Source organism: Antechinus flavipes, chromosome 1, assembly GCF_016432865.1.
Source record: "Antechinus flavipes isolate AdamAnt ecotype Samford, QLD, Australia chromosome 1, AdamAnt_v2, whole genome shotgun sequence".
NCBI classification, from domain to species: Eukaryota; Metazoa; Chordata; class Mammalia; order Dasyuromorphia; family Dasyuridae; genus Antechinus; species Antechinus flavipes.
In genome coordinates, this window is record NC_067398.1 from 159665224 (window position 1) to 159681065 (window position 15842).

The window sequence follows — 15842 nt, forward strand, 5'->3', positions numbered from 1 at the left end:
CAAACCTTCTAGAATGCTTGAGCAGAAAGAAGAAAAAAAAATCACCCTAAATAATAAACATGCTTTGTAAGGCAAGGCCATCTGGGGGAAGAAAAGAAAGGGGCCACACAGGGAAATGTAGATAATATGAAAACAAAAAATAATCAATAAAAATTTTTAAAAATAAAATATCTACAGCACATTAATTTTTAAAAAGCTTTTTCCTCCTTATGAAGCTGATGGTGACAATATTATGCACACTTTACAGATGAGGAAATTACACTCAGGTGATATGATTTGCCAGGGTCACATAGCAAAGGATGACTAAACCAGGCCTCTGATTCTAAGTTTTGAAATGTCAATGAATACAATTAACATGGTGGTTGAAATATTTCTACATATTAAAAAGTTCTTTAGACTGAACTGACAAAATTTCAAACAAGTTTCAGTGAAAACTTGTCCTCCAAAACAGCCAAACCCAGTTCAAGTCACACCCTCAGTCTGGAATTATCAGAACATATAGTAACAGATAATTGCAATCAGAATGAGTAATATTCTCAGGAAAGAAAAAAAAATAGAGTAAAAAAATGTGAAAGGATTTTCCTCGTTCAGCTCCAACACAGAAGGTCATTGTCAAAATGTTTGCTTTGGGTGTGTTGGGTCATTTTGAAAAGCCAACATGAAATTCCAGAAACCAAAGTTAGAATAGTTGATTGAATGTTAAAGAAAAATAGATAGTTTCACAGAAGAAACAAATGATAATTTTCATAATATAGCTATGCATATATATATATACTCCAATAAATATCGTGGCATCCTCATCTTCCCAAATTTAATAAGAGTAATGATATCTTGTTCATATATGGAAGTTTTATTGCTTTAAACATTAAAATATAAAATACAAAAGCTTATTTTTCATCTGCATTAGACTTTTAGCCACCCCTTCCTTAAAAAAAAAGCACAAAAGAAAAAAACAGTTATTTCTAAAGAATAGCCTCCATCATAAATAAATCTGTCTTCCACAAATGTACCAATCCATCCAAAAATATAACTACCCAAAGTCAACCAGCCACTGAAAAGCAAATTGGGTATGACCCCCTAAATGATAAATTACTATATACCACTCACCTCAGCTTTCTGGTCCAAAACAATGTTTTCATTGAGAAGAAAAGTAACAAGGGGTACATGGCCATTCTGGGTTGCTATTTGCAAAGCAGTAATTTTGTTCTGAGAGAAAAACAGAAGGACTGAGGGAGGTGAAATGGTTTTCAGGTTAGAATCGGAATGCTGCTTTTAATCTATCAAGGATCTGTCATTTCAATTGTGGATGGAAATTTCACACCTTATTAATTGTCATGATCACTAACATTTGTATAGTGCTTCATGTTTGCAGATTGTTTTATTGTAGGGATTGAGTTGCAGTGATCAAAAAATTAAATTAAATTGTAATCAAGTGACTAGCCCTCTGAAGTCCATTAGAGGGCCAAAATGGCAAGGCTTCCACTTTGGTACAACTCACCAACCTGCCTCTTTTCTGGCATGACCTTCAAGAATCCAAGGTCAAATCCTTGCCAGATAAGCCATAGCAGTGGAGAATTCAGAATGGTTCGTACAATAGATATTTCTGGTTTCTACTATTCACAGAGATATAGCACAGATGAATACATTTTCCCCAAGGTTCCAATGAAGTAAAAGCACGATTTCCTTTATCCCAGGGACAGGAAATGAACATCTGACTTCATTTATGACTAGTTTCCTCATAAACCCTTCGCTTCAGTCAAATTATTTTACTTGATGAACCTCAATCTCTGCAGCTCCTAAAAGTACCTTCTTAATTCTCTTTTGGGCAACTAGGTTACTCAGTAGATGGAACATAAGGCCTAGATCAGGAAGACCTGAGTTCAAATTTGGTCTCAGTCTGGTGAGAAGGCCACAAATTGTGCCAAACAAGTCAATAAAGGAACCAGAATAGAAAGCAGAGTACTTCTTGAAATTGACATGACTATTTTCAAGTACTTGAACATAAGAGAACTCTTATGGAAGAAGAATTAAAGTTCTTTTGATTAACATCAGAGGAGCTTCATTAGAAAAATGGGACAGAAGCACCAGAAAGATGGATTTCACCTTGTTTACTAAACTAAAATTGACTCTAAAGTAACTTCCTGAATCTCAGTGATTTTTTCCCTCCAATTTCTACTCTTTCTTTCTGGGAGAAGGATGAATGAGGTCAAACAGTAAATATCTGAGGCCACATTTGAACTTGGGTCCTCCTGACTCCAGGATTGTTGCCTAGACACCTTTCTACTCTTTCTTGAATCCCGACTTCACCCAAATAATCTTTCTAAAGTACTCCTGCAATCATGAAACTCTTTCATTAAAAAAAAAAAAACTTTTATAGTTCCTCACTTAATAAATAGTCAACATCTTATTCTGACATCCCAGATCTTTTACAATCTGATTCCCACCTATTCTTCCAACTTTATACATGCTATCCCAAAAAGACTTAGTGCTTTTTTAAACTAAAAAAGATGTAGTAGCTTCTCTCTCCTAAGTTTCCCTATGGAATTTCTTCTTTTCTTCCTTCAAAGTCCAACTCTGGTTCCATGCATGAACCTGGCAAGAATGTAGTTTCCAAACTCCAGACTTCCCCTTGGTCTGAACTTACTGCCTTGGTGACTCAACCTCAAATCCTGTTATCAATTCAGCTTTGTTCATTCCACCTCCACAACAGCTGCTTTGCCCTCTTAATGATGTTGTACCAAAGTTCCCTTTTAATGTCGTGACCCAGTTTCTCCAATTGTCCTATTTAGTTATTCTGCCTCAGGTTATAACCTTTCTTAAATGTTTGATGAGATGAAGGTCTACTTCAGTTGCTCTGCCCCAAAACCCCAGGCTGTAATCATTCCCTCTTAAATGGTTGAGGAGATGAAGGTTTTATATCTTTAGGTTATAGACCTTCCTTCTTAATGTTTGACAGGATAAAGGTTTGTCCATTTTAGATGTTATTAGAATACCAGTAACCTCCCTCCTGTGTCATCCTAGGGCCTCCCCCACCATTAGGTTATCCCCCATTATGTCACTGTTCTTGTTATCCTTGCTGTCCCAGTACTCAGGGCTGGATTCTTTGAGATGATAGTCTCGTCCAGCCCTGGGACCAAGATCCATCTAGTCCCAGTGTCTCTCTCCATTTAATAAACTATTGAATTGGTCTCTAACATCTGTCTTGCTCAGTTTCATCAGCATTACAATGATGACTGTCCTGTGGGCTCTTCAATGATTGTGACTTCTTGCCAAGGGTGCCATATCTGGAGGACCTCTCCTACCCAGAAGTTTAATTGCTGAGTTCATTTCTGCTCACTCTAAGGTCCATTCTACCACAACACCAGCCTGCTTTTTAGATCCTCTTTTCTCTCCTCCCAAATTCCCTTAATGTTTTGTCATTAGAATGTAAACTCCTTGAGAATAGGAACTGTTTTGTTTTCCTGGTGATTTGTGTGTTTTATCCCATGCTTTAAGAGCAAAGTAAAATTGTATTAGCTCAAAAGAAACACAAGATGAGCAAAATTAGAGAAGCTACTCCAAATGTTCATATGGATTCATTGTATTTATATGTGGACAGAGCACTCCAAACTCCTATTGGTCGGATCACCCATACTGGGGTTTGCGACTAACATAATGGTGTCATTTTGGTCATCTGCACAATAAAGGACAACAACTAACCAATCCTTACCTTTTAGGTACATAGAAAATGCTTAATAAACATTCTCTCCTATATATCAAGCTTTCTTCCCTTCCCATTTTCTCTGGAGATGATATCTTCCTCCTAAAATGTTTTGTTATTCTTTTCTCCCTTTATCCCTATCACATCCTCATTGTGTTAAGGTCCATGGATTACAGGATTATAGAATGAGACTGGGAAGGGACCTCAGAAGTCATGCAGTCCCCTGTTCTTATAAATGAGGGAAAAGGCCCAAGAAATTATGACTTGTTTAGATTCACATGGTTAAGAGGCAGGATTTCAATATAGTTTCTCTATCTTTGGATTCAGTACTCCCCTGAATCACTAAAACCCCATATTTTAGTTTACAAAAACCTGAAGGAGCCACTAGTACCAGACTTTTTACAAAAACAAGTAAAACTTAGATTGTGGAAAGGGTAGAGTAACATGGAAAACACTTTCTTTTCCTTTCCTTTCCTTTTCTTTTAAAAAATGTGCTTAGTCATAATCCCTGATACTTATTATAGTCCCCAGTTACCCCAGAGAAGTACATGATTGAGTTTCATTTTGCTTCCTCAAATGTTCCTCAAAGAACTCACTGCTCAGTTCCTGGAAATATACTGGTTTATATAGTTCATGTAGCTGAATTTTAGTGACTTGAACAAACCTTTCCTGACAATACTATTTCTTTCCTTTCTCTTTAGTCCCTTCTTACTTCAGTGAGCACAGCTAAGAATATTCATGGAACCTGGAGACTTCTGGCTCAATTTGAAATCAAATGAGGATATAGTATTCAGTTTTGTGTAGAGCTCTTTGAGGAATGTGTTAATAAACCACTTATGGTCTTTATTTCCGTTCTTTCTAATAAACTCAGATGATGCCATAGAGCAAGCTCTCCCAAATTTAACCTCTTGATGTGGTACAGCCCTTAGGAATGATACAGTTAGGAATGTTGTATTTTTTCCCCATAGGCTATCTTGCCTTAGTTTACCATGTATTGCCAAAATGCTGAGTCTAAAAGGTTGCTGACCATCAGATAACAGCCTGCTGGCCAGCAATAACAGGACTCTTGAAGCTACGGAGCATCAATAATGAGGTATCTAAAGTTAAAATAGATACAATACAAAATTGGATATCCAATTCATACCTAAAAATATACCTCCTGAAGGATTCCCCATGAGTTCTAACTAGAGAACTATAGGTAAGGGACCCGTGCACAAAGAACCTGTCTTCTGTCTTCTAAGACTTAGATAAGATTATTACATTTCACAGTGGTCCCATTAGTTGTTAGTGATAATTCCCTCCTCAAATATCATACATATTATCTGTTTATCTGTTATATGTAGAATCTAAGATACCTTAAATCAAGTACCTTTTAAGTTTTATTTTTGTATCCACTATTCCTTGCACAGTATCAGAAAAATAGTAGATACTTGATATATAACTTTTGAAATCAGAGGCTGAAATGTAACATTATAATATAGTTTGTTGGTGTGGTAGATAGGTGTCTGAAGTGAAGAAGAACCGAGTAGAAATCTAACCTGAGACACTTAACTAGCTCATTTACTTTATTTTGTTTTGTCCGCCTTTGTTTTGTCATCTGTCAAAAATAGTAGCATATACCTCCCTGGATTATTGTGGAGATCAAAGAAGATAATACTCATTTGTTCTTTGCACATTTTAAAGGTTTACATGAAAGTTATCTTTTAGGTATAGTGCAAAGATTGTTATTGGCATATTGTTTTCTGATAACACTAACTAAACTGTTACAGACTAGGGAAACTTTCTTGTTTAACTAAAGTATAAGGTATTTAATAATGTTATTTGTAAATATAACACATCTAAGTGGGTTGTCACAAGAACGTACTAAATACAATAAATTTTTAAAAATTATTTCAGGAAAAAAAAAAAAAAGAACCTGACCACTCCTCAATTCCACCTCTAAGCCATAAAATTAGCATATCAGTGATATGAAATACCTAGTTTCTCTCACTTTTCCCTATAAATTTATCTGCTTGTTCTTTGCTCTTTACTATCTTGCTCTTTTGGAATTTAACCCCCTTTAATTGATGTTACAGTTATAATAAACTTTGCCCTTTGACTTAGAGATGGGTTTGAGGCTGAAAATTCTTTTGAGATACCTCCTGACACCAGTCTAGAACCCCAACATTTTAGGGCCCTCCCTTTGAACCCCAACATTCAACTTAGATGAGGCAAAAAAGGCCAAACCCTCCAGATATGCCTTATGCCCACCAGACCCTTAGCATTTGATCTATTGCTATAAAACTAAGGAACTCTAGGACCTTGCCATCCACCCATCATTGAACCCTTCGCATTTTTAGGCCTCTCCTCAGCTTAACGTTGATGTATGCTCTCTCCCAATTAGAATTCCCTAAGAACAGGGACTGTCTCACATTTTCTTTTTACATCTAAAATACTAAGCACACTTAGGCTTAATAAATGCTTTCTTAATTCATTCCTTCATTCTCTATCTTGTTACCAAAAAAAAAAAAAAAAAAAAAAGCAAACTTCTCCCAAGTGAATGAGAAGAAGAGTGTTCCTTTGGAGTAGACATCAATGGGGAATATGAGAAATAAATCCAAACAAAAGCTCAGATGACAGACAGCTGTCAATCCTACAAAAGGTCAGTCCCTAGACTTTCTCTTGTCTGCAGACAACACATGAAGTACTCCTAATAGAGGACCCTGGTAATGTGAACCTACATTGTTGGGAATATTGACATCACTTCCTGCATCCAATAATAATTTGCAGCATTCTTTATGACCTCCTGCAGCAGCCAAAAAGAATGGCGTTTCTCCATCCTGTAACAATAAAGAAATAAGAGTAACAAGTCTTCTATTCTCAAGAATCCTATTTCAGCATTCAGATTCTTTCAACCTTATGATGCTAATTAATGAGTTTAGAGTCTAACAATTTTAAGGAAAGAAAGGATTCACATTACCATATTTACTTGTGCATTTTTCCCTACCCTCTTCTAAAACCCATCTTTCAAAATTTGAAGTAGAAATGTGTAATTTATTATTATTACTATGTCATTTTTCACAAAATTCCCCTTCTAGGGCTTGCTTTGTTCTTCAATAGAGAAGATTTTGGAAAAATTTGGTAAAATAATACTCAAGGTCCAACCATTTTGGTAAACAATTTGAAACTATGCCCAAAGGGCAATCAACCCAGCATACTCCTTTGATCCAACAATACCACTATTATGTCTATATCCCAAAGAGATCATAAAAAAGAGAAAAGGACCTAAATGAACAAAAAATTTATAATAGCTCTCTTTGTCGTGGCAAAGAATTGGAAACTGAGGGAGCCCCTCTATTGAGGAATGGCAAGTTGTAGTATATGAATGGAATGGAATAGGGTTTTGCTATAAAAAATGATAAGCAGGATGATTTCAGAAACACTTGGAAAGACTTACATGAACTGATAATGAGTGAAGTGAGCAGAACCAGGAGAACAGTGTACACAGTAACAGCAACATTGTGCAAAGATGAATTATGACTTAGCTCTTCTCAGCAATACATTCCAAGACAATTCCAAATGGCTCATGATGGAAAATCCACATCCAGGGAAAGAACTATGAAGTTGCAATGCAAATCAAAACATACTACTTTCATTTGAGGGGGTGGGGTGCTATATGTAGGTAGTTTTTCCCTTATCTTGTTTCTTCTTTCACAACATGATTACCATGGAAATATGTTTATTAGTGTTTACATGATATGAAATATGTTTACATGATTGCACATGTATAACCTATATTAGATTGCTTAGATCGAGGGGAGGAGTGGAAGGGAAGAGAAAAAAAATTGAAACTCTAAATTTTATTTTAAAATGAATGTTGAAACTATATTTACATGTAATTAGAAAAAAAAGCTATTTCCCCCCCTAAAAAAAAAATCAAACAATGAACAACTAGAATTAGCTATTGTTTAAAAAACAAAGTGGGAAGAGGGTAGAGAGAAAACAAAGAGAGAAGAGAGAGAGACAAAGAGATAGAAACAGAAAAAGAGGGAGACAGAAAGAGAAAGAAATATAAATGATGTTCAAGGTTACATTCCCTAGTTCATCTCTATTTATATTATGGAGAAACCTACTCATACTCTTTGTCCTATTTTAGCAGTAGAATATGTTAAGAATGTAAACTTTTTGAAGTCAAGGACTCACTATTTTAGGAGAGTGTGTATGTATGTATTTCTAGTGCCTAGAACAGTGCCAGCACAGAGTTGGCACTTTGGAAACAAGTTAGTAATTGTTGAACTGAATTAAATTAAGAAAGGAAGTGAGAATTAAACATAGTGCTTTTGATGCCAATAAAACATTTCAGCTTTGCCAAATGCCAGGAAAGAATGCTGGATTGGGAATAAGAGGGACCAGAATATGAATGCCAGCTCTTCCATTTATTGCTGTGTATCCTTTGGCAAGTTGCCTTGGGTTGCCAATCTAAGACATAAAAGACTAGATGACTTTCTAGCTAAATCTACAAACTTTTCAATAAATGTAATCTAGAGACTCCCAGCCATAGTTAGCACTAGTCCTAGTCTCTATGCTCTTCATTGAAAGTAGTATTCTTCAAACTTCCTTGATTGCCAGTAAAAAAAAATTTTGAACATCCCCAATATATACATATCAACTTATAAATAAATATACATAAGGGGCAGCCAAGTAGCATAATAGATAGCATGCAGGGCCTGAAGTCAGAAAGACATTCATATTCCTGAGTTAAAATCTGACCTCAGAAACTTACTATCTGTGTGACTCTGGGAAAATCATTTAATCTTGTTTGCTTCAGTTTCCTCATCTATAAAATGAACTGGAGAAGGAAATGGCAAACCACTCCAATATCTTAGCCAAGAAAACCCCAAATTAAGTTATGAGGAATCAGATACAACTGAACAACAACAAATGGAAATATATTTCTGTATCAATAATTACAAAACAATATACAACTTAATATAAAACATATTCATTATATATAATGAAACATTACCCCAAAAAAGACATCTTTTAAAAATGAGAGAAAGATGAAATATTATTTAGTCCCAGAGGTAATAGGGAGCTACTGAGATTTTCTGAGTAATGGGGTAACTTAGTCATTGTCACTGTTTATCATTTCAGTCATATCTTGGCCATTCTTGGCAAGTACAAGAATGAATTGCTCTTTCCATCTCAGATCATTTTATAGATGAGCGAACTAAAGCAAACAGGGTTAAATGACTTGCCCAGAGTCATTCAGCTGATAATGTCTGAGGTCAGATTTTAACTCAGGAATAAGTCTTCATCTTCCTGGCACTATTTTCACGTAGGAAAATCAGTTTAGCAGCTGTCTAGGAGTTGGACTGAAAAAAGGGAGAGACTTCATTTTTTTTTCCTTTTTGATTTGATTTTCTCGATCTGTGCAGCAAGATAATTGTATAAATATGTACACTTATACTGGATTTAACATATATTTTTAACATGTTTAACATATTCTGGCTTACTTGACATTTAGGGGAAAGGGTAGGGAGAAGGGGGGAAAAATTTGGAACATAAGGTTTTGCAAGGGTCAATGTCGAAAAATTATCCATGCTTATGTTATGAAAATAAAAAGCTTTAATAAAAAAAAGGAAGAAAGAAAAGAAAAAGGGAGAGACTTGAAGGAGGGAGGCCACTTAGAAGATGGCTACAGTAACTCAGGACAGAGGGGAAGAGGCCTAGAATTGGGTAGTAGTATGTGATTCGATGGGAAAGGACAATGTAGGAGATGTGAATTTAAAATCAGCAAGATTTGACTACTGAAAGAGAGTGACTTTGGTACTGAGTTTGCCACAGGAATGATAGAAAAGATTGGTGGTGTCCCTTTGACAGTAATAGGGAGGTTAAGCAAAGAAGTGGGTTTGGAACATTCTCAGGAGGTCTATAACATAGATAGCATCTCACTCCTGCTCATACCTTACCAGTCACTCAGAATTATCAAAACAAAAGGGAAGGGGCCTATTACTCAGCAGCCACCACCCTGGGACACAGGGTCAGCCAAGGGACACAGATTCAGCTGAAATGATCTAAGGGAAAAGGTGTGGGGATACTATTGGGAAAGGAGGAGAGGAATTTTTCCAAGAGCCCCAGCAGAGTTACTGGTGTGGATGCTCTGGTCACAGTAATGTAAAAACTGCCCTAAGGGGCCCACAACCTGCCCAGAATGGGAGGGACCAGAAGCTTGCACAGCTTCTCGAGGAGACAAAGGAGGGGGAGGTTGAGTAATGAGGGGCAGGAAGGTGGGGAGACCCTCTTGTAATAGCGACAAGTCCTGTAATTGGCTATTCAAGGAAAATGGAGGATGACTCCGACCTTTTTGGGATTCTTCCATAGTTCCCTAAAATCTAGGATCCTTAATTGGAGACCACAATATAGAAAGCTTTCAGAGACAATAATCTATCTCTATTCTGGAAATCTGTTAAATTAAGAAAACAGCTATTTTAAAGAGACTCATAGGAGTCCATGATTAAATTAGAATCACTGGCTTTGCGCAGGAGAACAATGTTGTCGTCATTGTATAACTTATTTTGTATAAAGGGAACCAATCATAAATGGTAATTACATCCACTTAGACTTCATGAGTTTTCTCTAGCATGCTGCTTTTTTGTAAATAGCTTAAAAAGGAGCTGAAATCCTGCTGTTCATTTCTAACAGTAAAGTAAAACTGAAACTTGGATAAAGCTATAAAGTACTCAAAATTAAATGGATGATAATAACAATGACCCTTAACCTCATCTCACACAGCATTCGGCTTATACCTCTCTTATGTACTTGTGTCTTATTTTCCATTAAAATTATGTGTATGCATCATATTAGAATGAAAGCTCTCTGAGGACAAGAAAAATCTTATCTAAATTTCATATCTCTTTCAGAGACTGCAGAGTTCTTTGCATAGAACTTTAAACATTAATTGACCCTTCACTGAATGCAATTCAATTATGTAGCTATCCAATTTCTTCAAATCAGCTAAATGACTCAGTGAATAGAGTAGGAGATGGGAGGCCTGCAGTGAGGAAGATCTCAATTGAAATTCAGCCTTACAAGACTTACATGAACTGGTGCTAAGTGAAATGAGTAGAACCAGGAGATCATTATATATCTCAACAACGATACTGTATGAGGGTGTATTCTGATGGAAGTGGATTTCTTTGACAAAGAGAAGATCTAACTCAGTTTCAATTGATCAGTGATGGACAGAAGCAGCCACATCCAAAGAAAGAACATTGGGAAATGAATATAAACTGTTGGCATTTTTGTTTTTCTTCCCGGGTTATTTTTACCTTCTGAATCCAATTCTCCCTGTGCAACAAGAGAACTGGTCGGTTCTGCACACATATATTGTATCTAGGATATACTGTGACCTATTTAACATGTAAAGGACTACTTGCCATCTGGGGAAGAAGGTGGAGGGAGGGAGGGAAAAAGTCGGAACAAAAGTGAGTGCAAGGGATAATGTTGTAAAAAAAAATTACCCAGGTATGGGTTCTGTCAATAAAAAGTTATAATAAATTAAAAAAAAATTCAGCCTTAGACATTTCCTAGCTATGTGACATTGGGCAAATCACTTCACCTTGTTTGCCCATTGAAAAGGAAATGTCAAATCTCTCCATTATTTTGCCAAGAAAACCCCATAGAGAGCATTGTATTCTATGGTCCATCACAAAGTATGAAATATTATAAAATGAAATAAGGCTGGTTTCTGTAACTATTTTTAAAGGTTGATCTTTCCTAATAGTGATCCAGGAGTAAATGGACATCAATTCTAAGCATCATAATAAACATGTTCATTTGAGATTTAAAAAATTGCTTGCCCCACTTCAATTCCCAGCCACCCCTGAAATTTTGCTGAGAACTAAGTCCTCCATCCTCTATTCTATCCACATAAGCTAGCAGGAGGAGTGACTGGGGAGGAGATAGACCAAGAAACATGAGACATTTATTTACTCAACAGACTTTAATTTTGGATCTAGGACTCTTTATGGAGCACTGGGCTAGGTAATGGGGTGAGATGCAAAGTATAAAAAAGATTTTGCCCCTTCCCTGATGCAATCATTAGAGGAATAAGACTGAAATAATAGATAACTATAAAACATCTATTATATGTTAAGTACATTGGAGGCGTGCAAAGCAATTTTCAATATTGCCTTCTGCTACAAGCTGGACAGATTAATGTACATTCTAGAACTAAAATGAACCTTGCCCCTCAATAACATAAAAAATTAAAAAAAAAATTTTGTTCATTCAGGAATACAGGTGAGTCTACATATTCCCAGAGGTTGTTTACCCTTATTTCTATTAAATAAATATCTACAATTACCGGGCACTTATACCTAAATGAAATAGCCCCTGTCCTCAAGAAGTTTACATTCTTTGGTGGGAAACAACACACACACACACACACACACACACACACACACACACACACTCACCTAGAGTCAGGAAAGTCTCTGTTGAAGTCTTGACTATGACACATGCTGACTGTGAACCCAGGCTCAACTGCTTAGTAATTCTAAGACTCTAAATTGCAGAGAATACCTTAAGACTTGGGAGGACCAGAAAAGATTCTATGTAGAAGGTGGATCTAGTTTATTTGTTTTGGGAGTTTGGGGGAGTTAAGTGATTTGTCCAGGGACACACAACTAGTAAGTAGAGATGGAAGAAACTGAGGCTGAATTTAAACTCAGGTTCTCCTGTTTCCAGAGTCAGTGCTCTCTTCACCTCTATTAGCTACCCCAGGGCCTTGAGTTTTGAAGTAAGTGTGTGTGTGTGTGTGTGTGTGTGTGTGTGTGTGTGCACGCGCGCGCATGTGTGTGAATTTAATTATTTAAAAATCAAATTAATTTTTTTTACATTTTAAGTTCTGAACTGTCTTCTTTCCTCCCTCTTTACTAAAGAAGTCTTCTATTTGTTGGTTCTTTTTCTGGAGATAGATAATATCTTCCTTAATAGGTCCTTTAGTATATAACTAGGTTGTTCACAGTTATTCTTTGAACAATAATACTATTAATATATACAATGTTCTTTTGGTTCTGCTTACTTCACATTATATTATTTCATGAAAGTTTTTCCATGTTTTTCTAAAGTCATTTCTATCACAGTAGTGTTCCAATACAATTTCAACACAATCATATGACATAATTGATTTAGCCATTCTCCAACTGATGGGCATCCCTTTGATTTCTAGTTCTTTGACACCACAGAGTTACTATAAACATTTTAGAACATGTAGGATCTTCTCCTTTTTTTTTTATATAGTTTAAGATCTGATACCAATAACCTCCTTCCTTTTTTTTTCATTAATTCATTTGATATTCTTGACCTTCTGTTCTTCCAAATTATTTTTATTATTTTTTCTAGCTCAGCAAAACATTTTTTTGGTAATTTAATTGGGAAGGCATTTAATAGTAGATTACCTTAAATAGAATTGTCATTTTTATGATATTGGCTTTGCTTCTCATAAACAATTAATATTTCTCCAATTATTTAAATCTGACTTTATTTGTATAAAAAGTGTTTTATAATTATGTGCATGTAATTTCAGAGGACTTCATAATGGATCATTGATATAAACAGATATTAAGTGGTACAAAGTTGGAAAATTTCCATACATTAATAAAGAAAAAAAAAGAATGTACTAAGCTCCTTTTTATATCATTATAATTATACCTAGAGAGATTATTTTTGGCATCTTTCCTTGAAAATCACTGCTGTATGCCTTTGATATCATCATTTTCTACCCCTGTATGTCTAGGAAATGTACTTACCTCATTGGATTCATTTATTTCTTGCCACTGGGTTATCAACATCTTTACAACATTGGTATGACCATGCTTTGCTGCTAGATGCAAAGCTGTATTTCCCTCCTAAAATCAGGAAAACAAGAGGTAGAATCTCAAAAAGAAAACAAGCATCTCCAATATCTGAATAATATAAATATTCTGGATCCTGTAAAAGGTTTGAATCTGATTTCATTTGGCATTCAAGATATGGTCATTTCCACACACACTTACCAATTACTTTTTGTTTGTCTCATTCTTGGATGAAGATGATATCGACCAGGTAAGTGGCCTAAAATTTACAACAGTAAAAATAGCCAAAGAAAGCTTGTTTTGGATAACTCAAACAGAATAAATAAGTTCAGGCTATGTCACTCAATAGCATATTCTGCAAGAAGCCTTTCCTTCTCTCCCCAGTTGCTAATGAACTTTTTATTTATGTTGTATATATTTTATTTGTGCTCTCCCTTATTAGAATGTAAATTCATTGTAAATAGAAATTATTTCATTTTTTGCACTCATATCTGGTAGTGCAGGAGATAAAGAACGGGGCTGGGAATCAGGAAGATTTATTTTCTTGAGTTCAAGTCTAACCTTAGATATTTAATAGCTATGTGATTGTAGGCAAATCATTTAATTCCATTTGACCCAGTTCCTCATCCATAAAATGAGCTGGAGAAGGAAATGGCATATCACTCTAGTAATTTTGCCAAAAAAACCCCACAAAACCCCTTTGAAGTCATGAAGAATCAGACACAGCTCAACAACATTTATAGTTACTTGCACATAGTAGGTGCTTAATAAATTCTTGTTGGTTGACTAAATTTAGACCTTGCTAAAATTCAAAAATTGCTACCTTACTTTTTTGGCACTTTCCCCATTAATTTTTTTTTAAATAAAGGCAAAGAGATATGAAAGCATATACAAAGACATTTTTAGTATTATAGAATCTTAAAAATGACAAGGGTATTGAAAGTTTAATCTCACACTCATTGAAATAGGCCTCCTTATAGCTGTCCAATAGATATGTGAAAATAAGTCTTTTATTAGATTTTTAGGGCAAATAGCAATGCTGTGAGGAACAACAAGTAGGCCAGTTTAGCTGAGCCATAGAACACAATGAGGGGATTACACCACACTGTGCTACCCTTTGGCCCTTCACTAAATAATGTTAAAGGATTGCTCATTGCTGATTGTCACTGCTCTACCCTTATTATGCTTTAAAAAGGCTCCACCAAAGTTATGGGAAAAAATAAAGTTCACCTTATCTTTTTCTGAAGTGAGCAGGTTGAGAATGATGAGTTTTTCTATCATTTCAACATGTCCCTTTTCAGCAGCCAAAAGAAATGGCTTTCTTCCTTTCTGAAAAGTAATCACAAAACATGTGTTTTTATTATATTTCTTAGATGCTTTAATAATAATCATTAATATGCAAGGCATATACTAAGCACTTTACAATTATCTCATTTGATCATCACAATAACCTTGAGAGTAGGGGCTATCTTTTTTTTCCCAATGAGGGAACTAAGATAAAGACAGTGACTTCCAGTTAGTAGATGTCTGAAGCCACATATGAACTCAAGTCTACCTGATCCTAGGCTCAACACTTAATTACCTGCCTTGTACATGCACATGTCATTCCAGTTGGGGTTTGGTGGCAATTGGACCCAAGAAAATCATTTTCCTCAAGAAAAGGTTGAGAAAAATTCTTTAAAAAGGTTCACTAAATCTTCAGAGTTTCAAGGGAAAATAGGATATAAACTCTTTTATTTTGTTGTAGTCATCGTCTTTATATTCTCAGCTCCTAGTACGATGCCTCTTTTAGGCTGGTTTAGAAGCAACATTTACCAGGGCCTTGCCAGTAAGTTGAGCTGGTTTATCCTAAAATTCTATCCCACATAGACTTAGCCAGTTTTTTCTTAAAAGGGATTGTAATTATCTGCCAGATTTCATTGGTTCCAAGAGAAAAACTTCTTCTTTACCTGAAGACAGAAGGGTCAGGGCACAAATTGCTGAAACTTCTGACTAGTGGACCTGTAGTTTTAGGGAAACTGGGTTTAACTATATATTAGGGGTCCTCAAACTTTTAAAATAGGGGGCCAGTTCACTGTCCCTCAGACTGCTGGAGGGCCGGACTATACTAAAAACAAAAACTTTGTTTTGTGGGCCTTTAAATAAAGAAACTTCATAGCCCTGGATGAGGGAAATAATCATCCTCAGCTGCCACATCTGGCCGGTGGGCCAATGGCGGTAGTTTGAGGACCCCTGCCGGGAGTGTATACTCATTGATTAATCTTGTCCTGTTTTAAGTGTACTTTGCTTTCTATGGCCAAGGA

At 35.8% G+C, this 15842-nt stretch overlaps 1 protein-coding gene across 3 annotated transcripts in view; it reads right to left on the minus strand.

The window, feature by feature from the left end:
* The window catches only part of ANKDD1B (ankyrin repeat and death domain containing 1B), a 96580-nt gene that overhangs the window by 46716 nt on the left and 34022 nt on the right, over window positions 1-15842 (minus strand). For all 3 annotated transcript variants that reach the window (XM_051992083.1, XM_051992074.1, XM_051992063.1), the window contains exons 6-9: window positions 14770-14868; window positions 13495-13593; window positions 6421-6519; window positions 1108-1206 (exon numbers count right to left, since the gene is read on the minus strand). In XM_051992083.1, the coding sequence (XP_051848043.1) occupies window positions 1108-1206; window positions 6421-6519; window positions 13495-13593; window positions 14770-14868 (396 nt within the window). The remainder of the gene's footprint in view (window positions 1-1107; window positions 1207-6420; window positions 6520-13494; window positions 13594-14769; window positions 14869-15842) is intronic.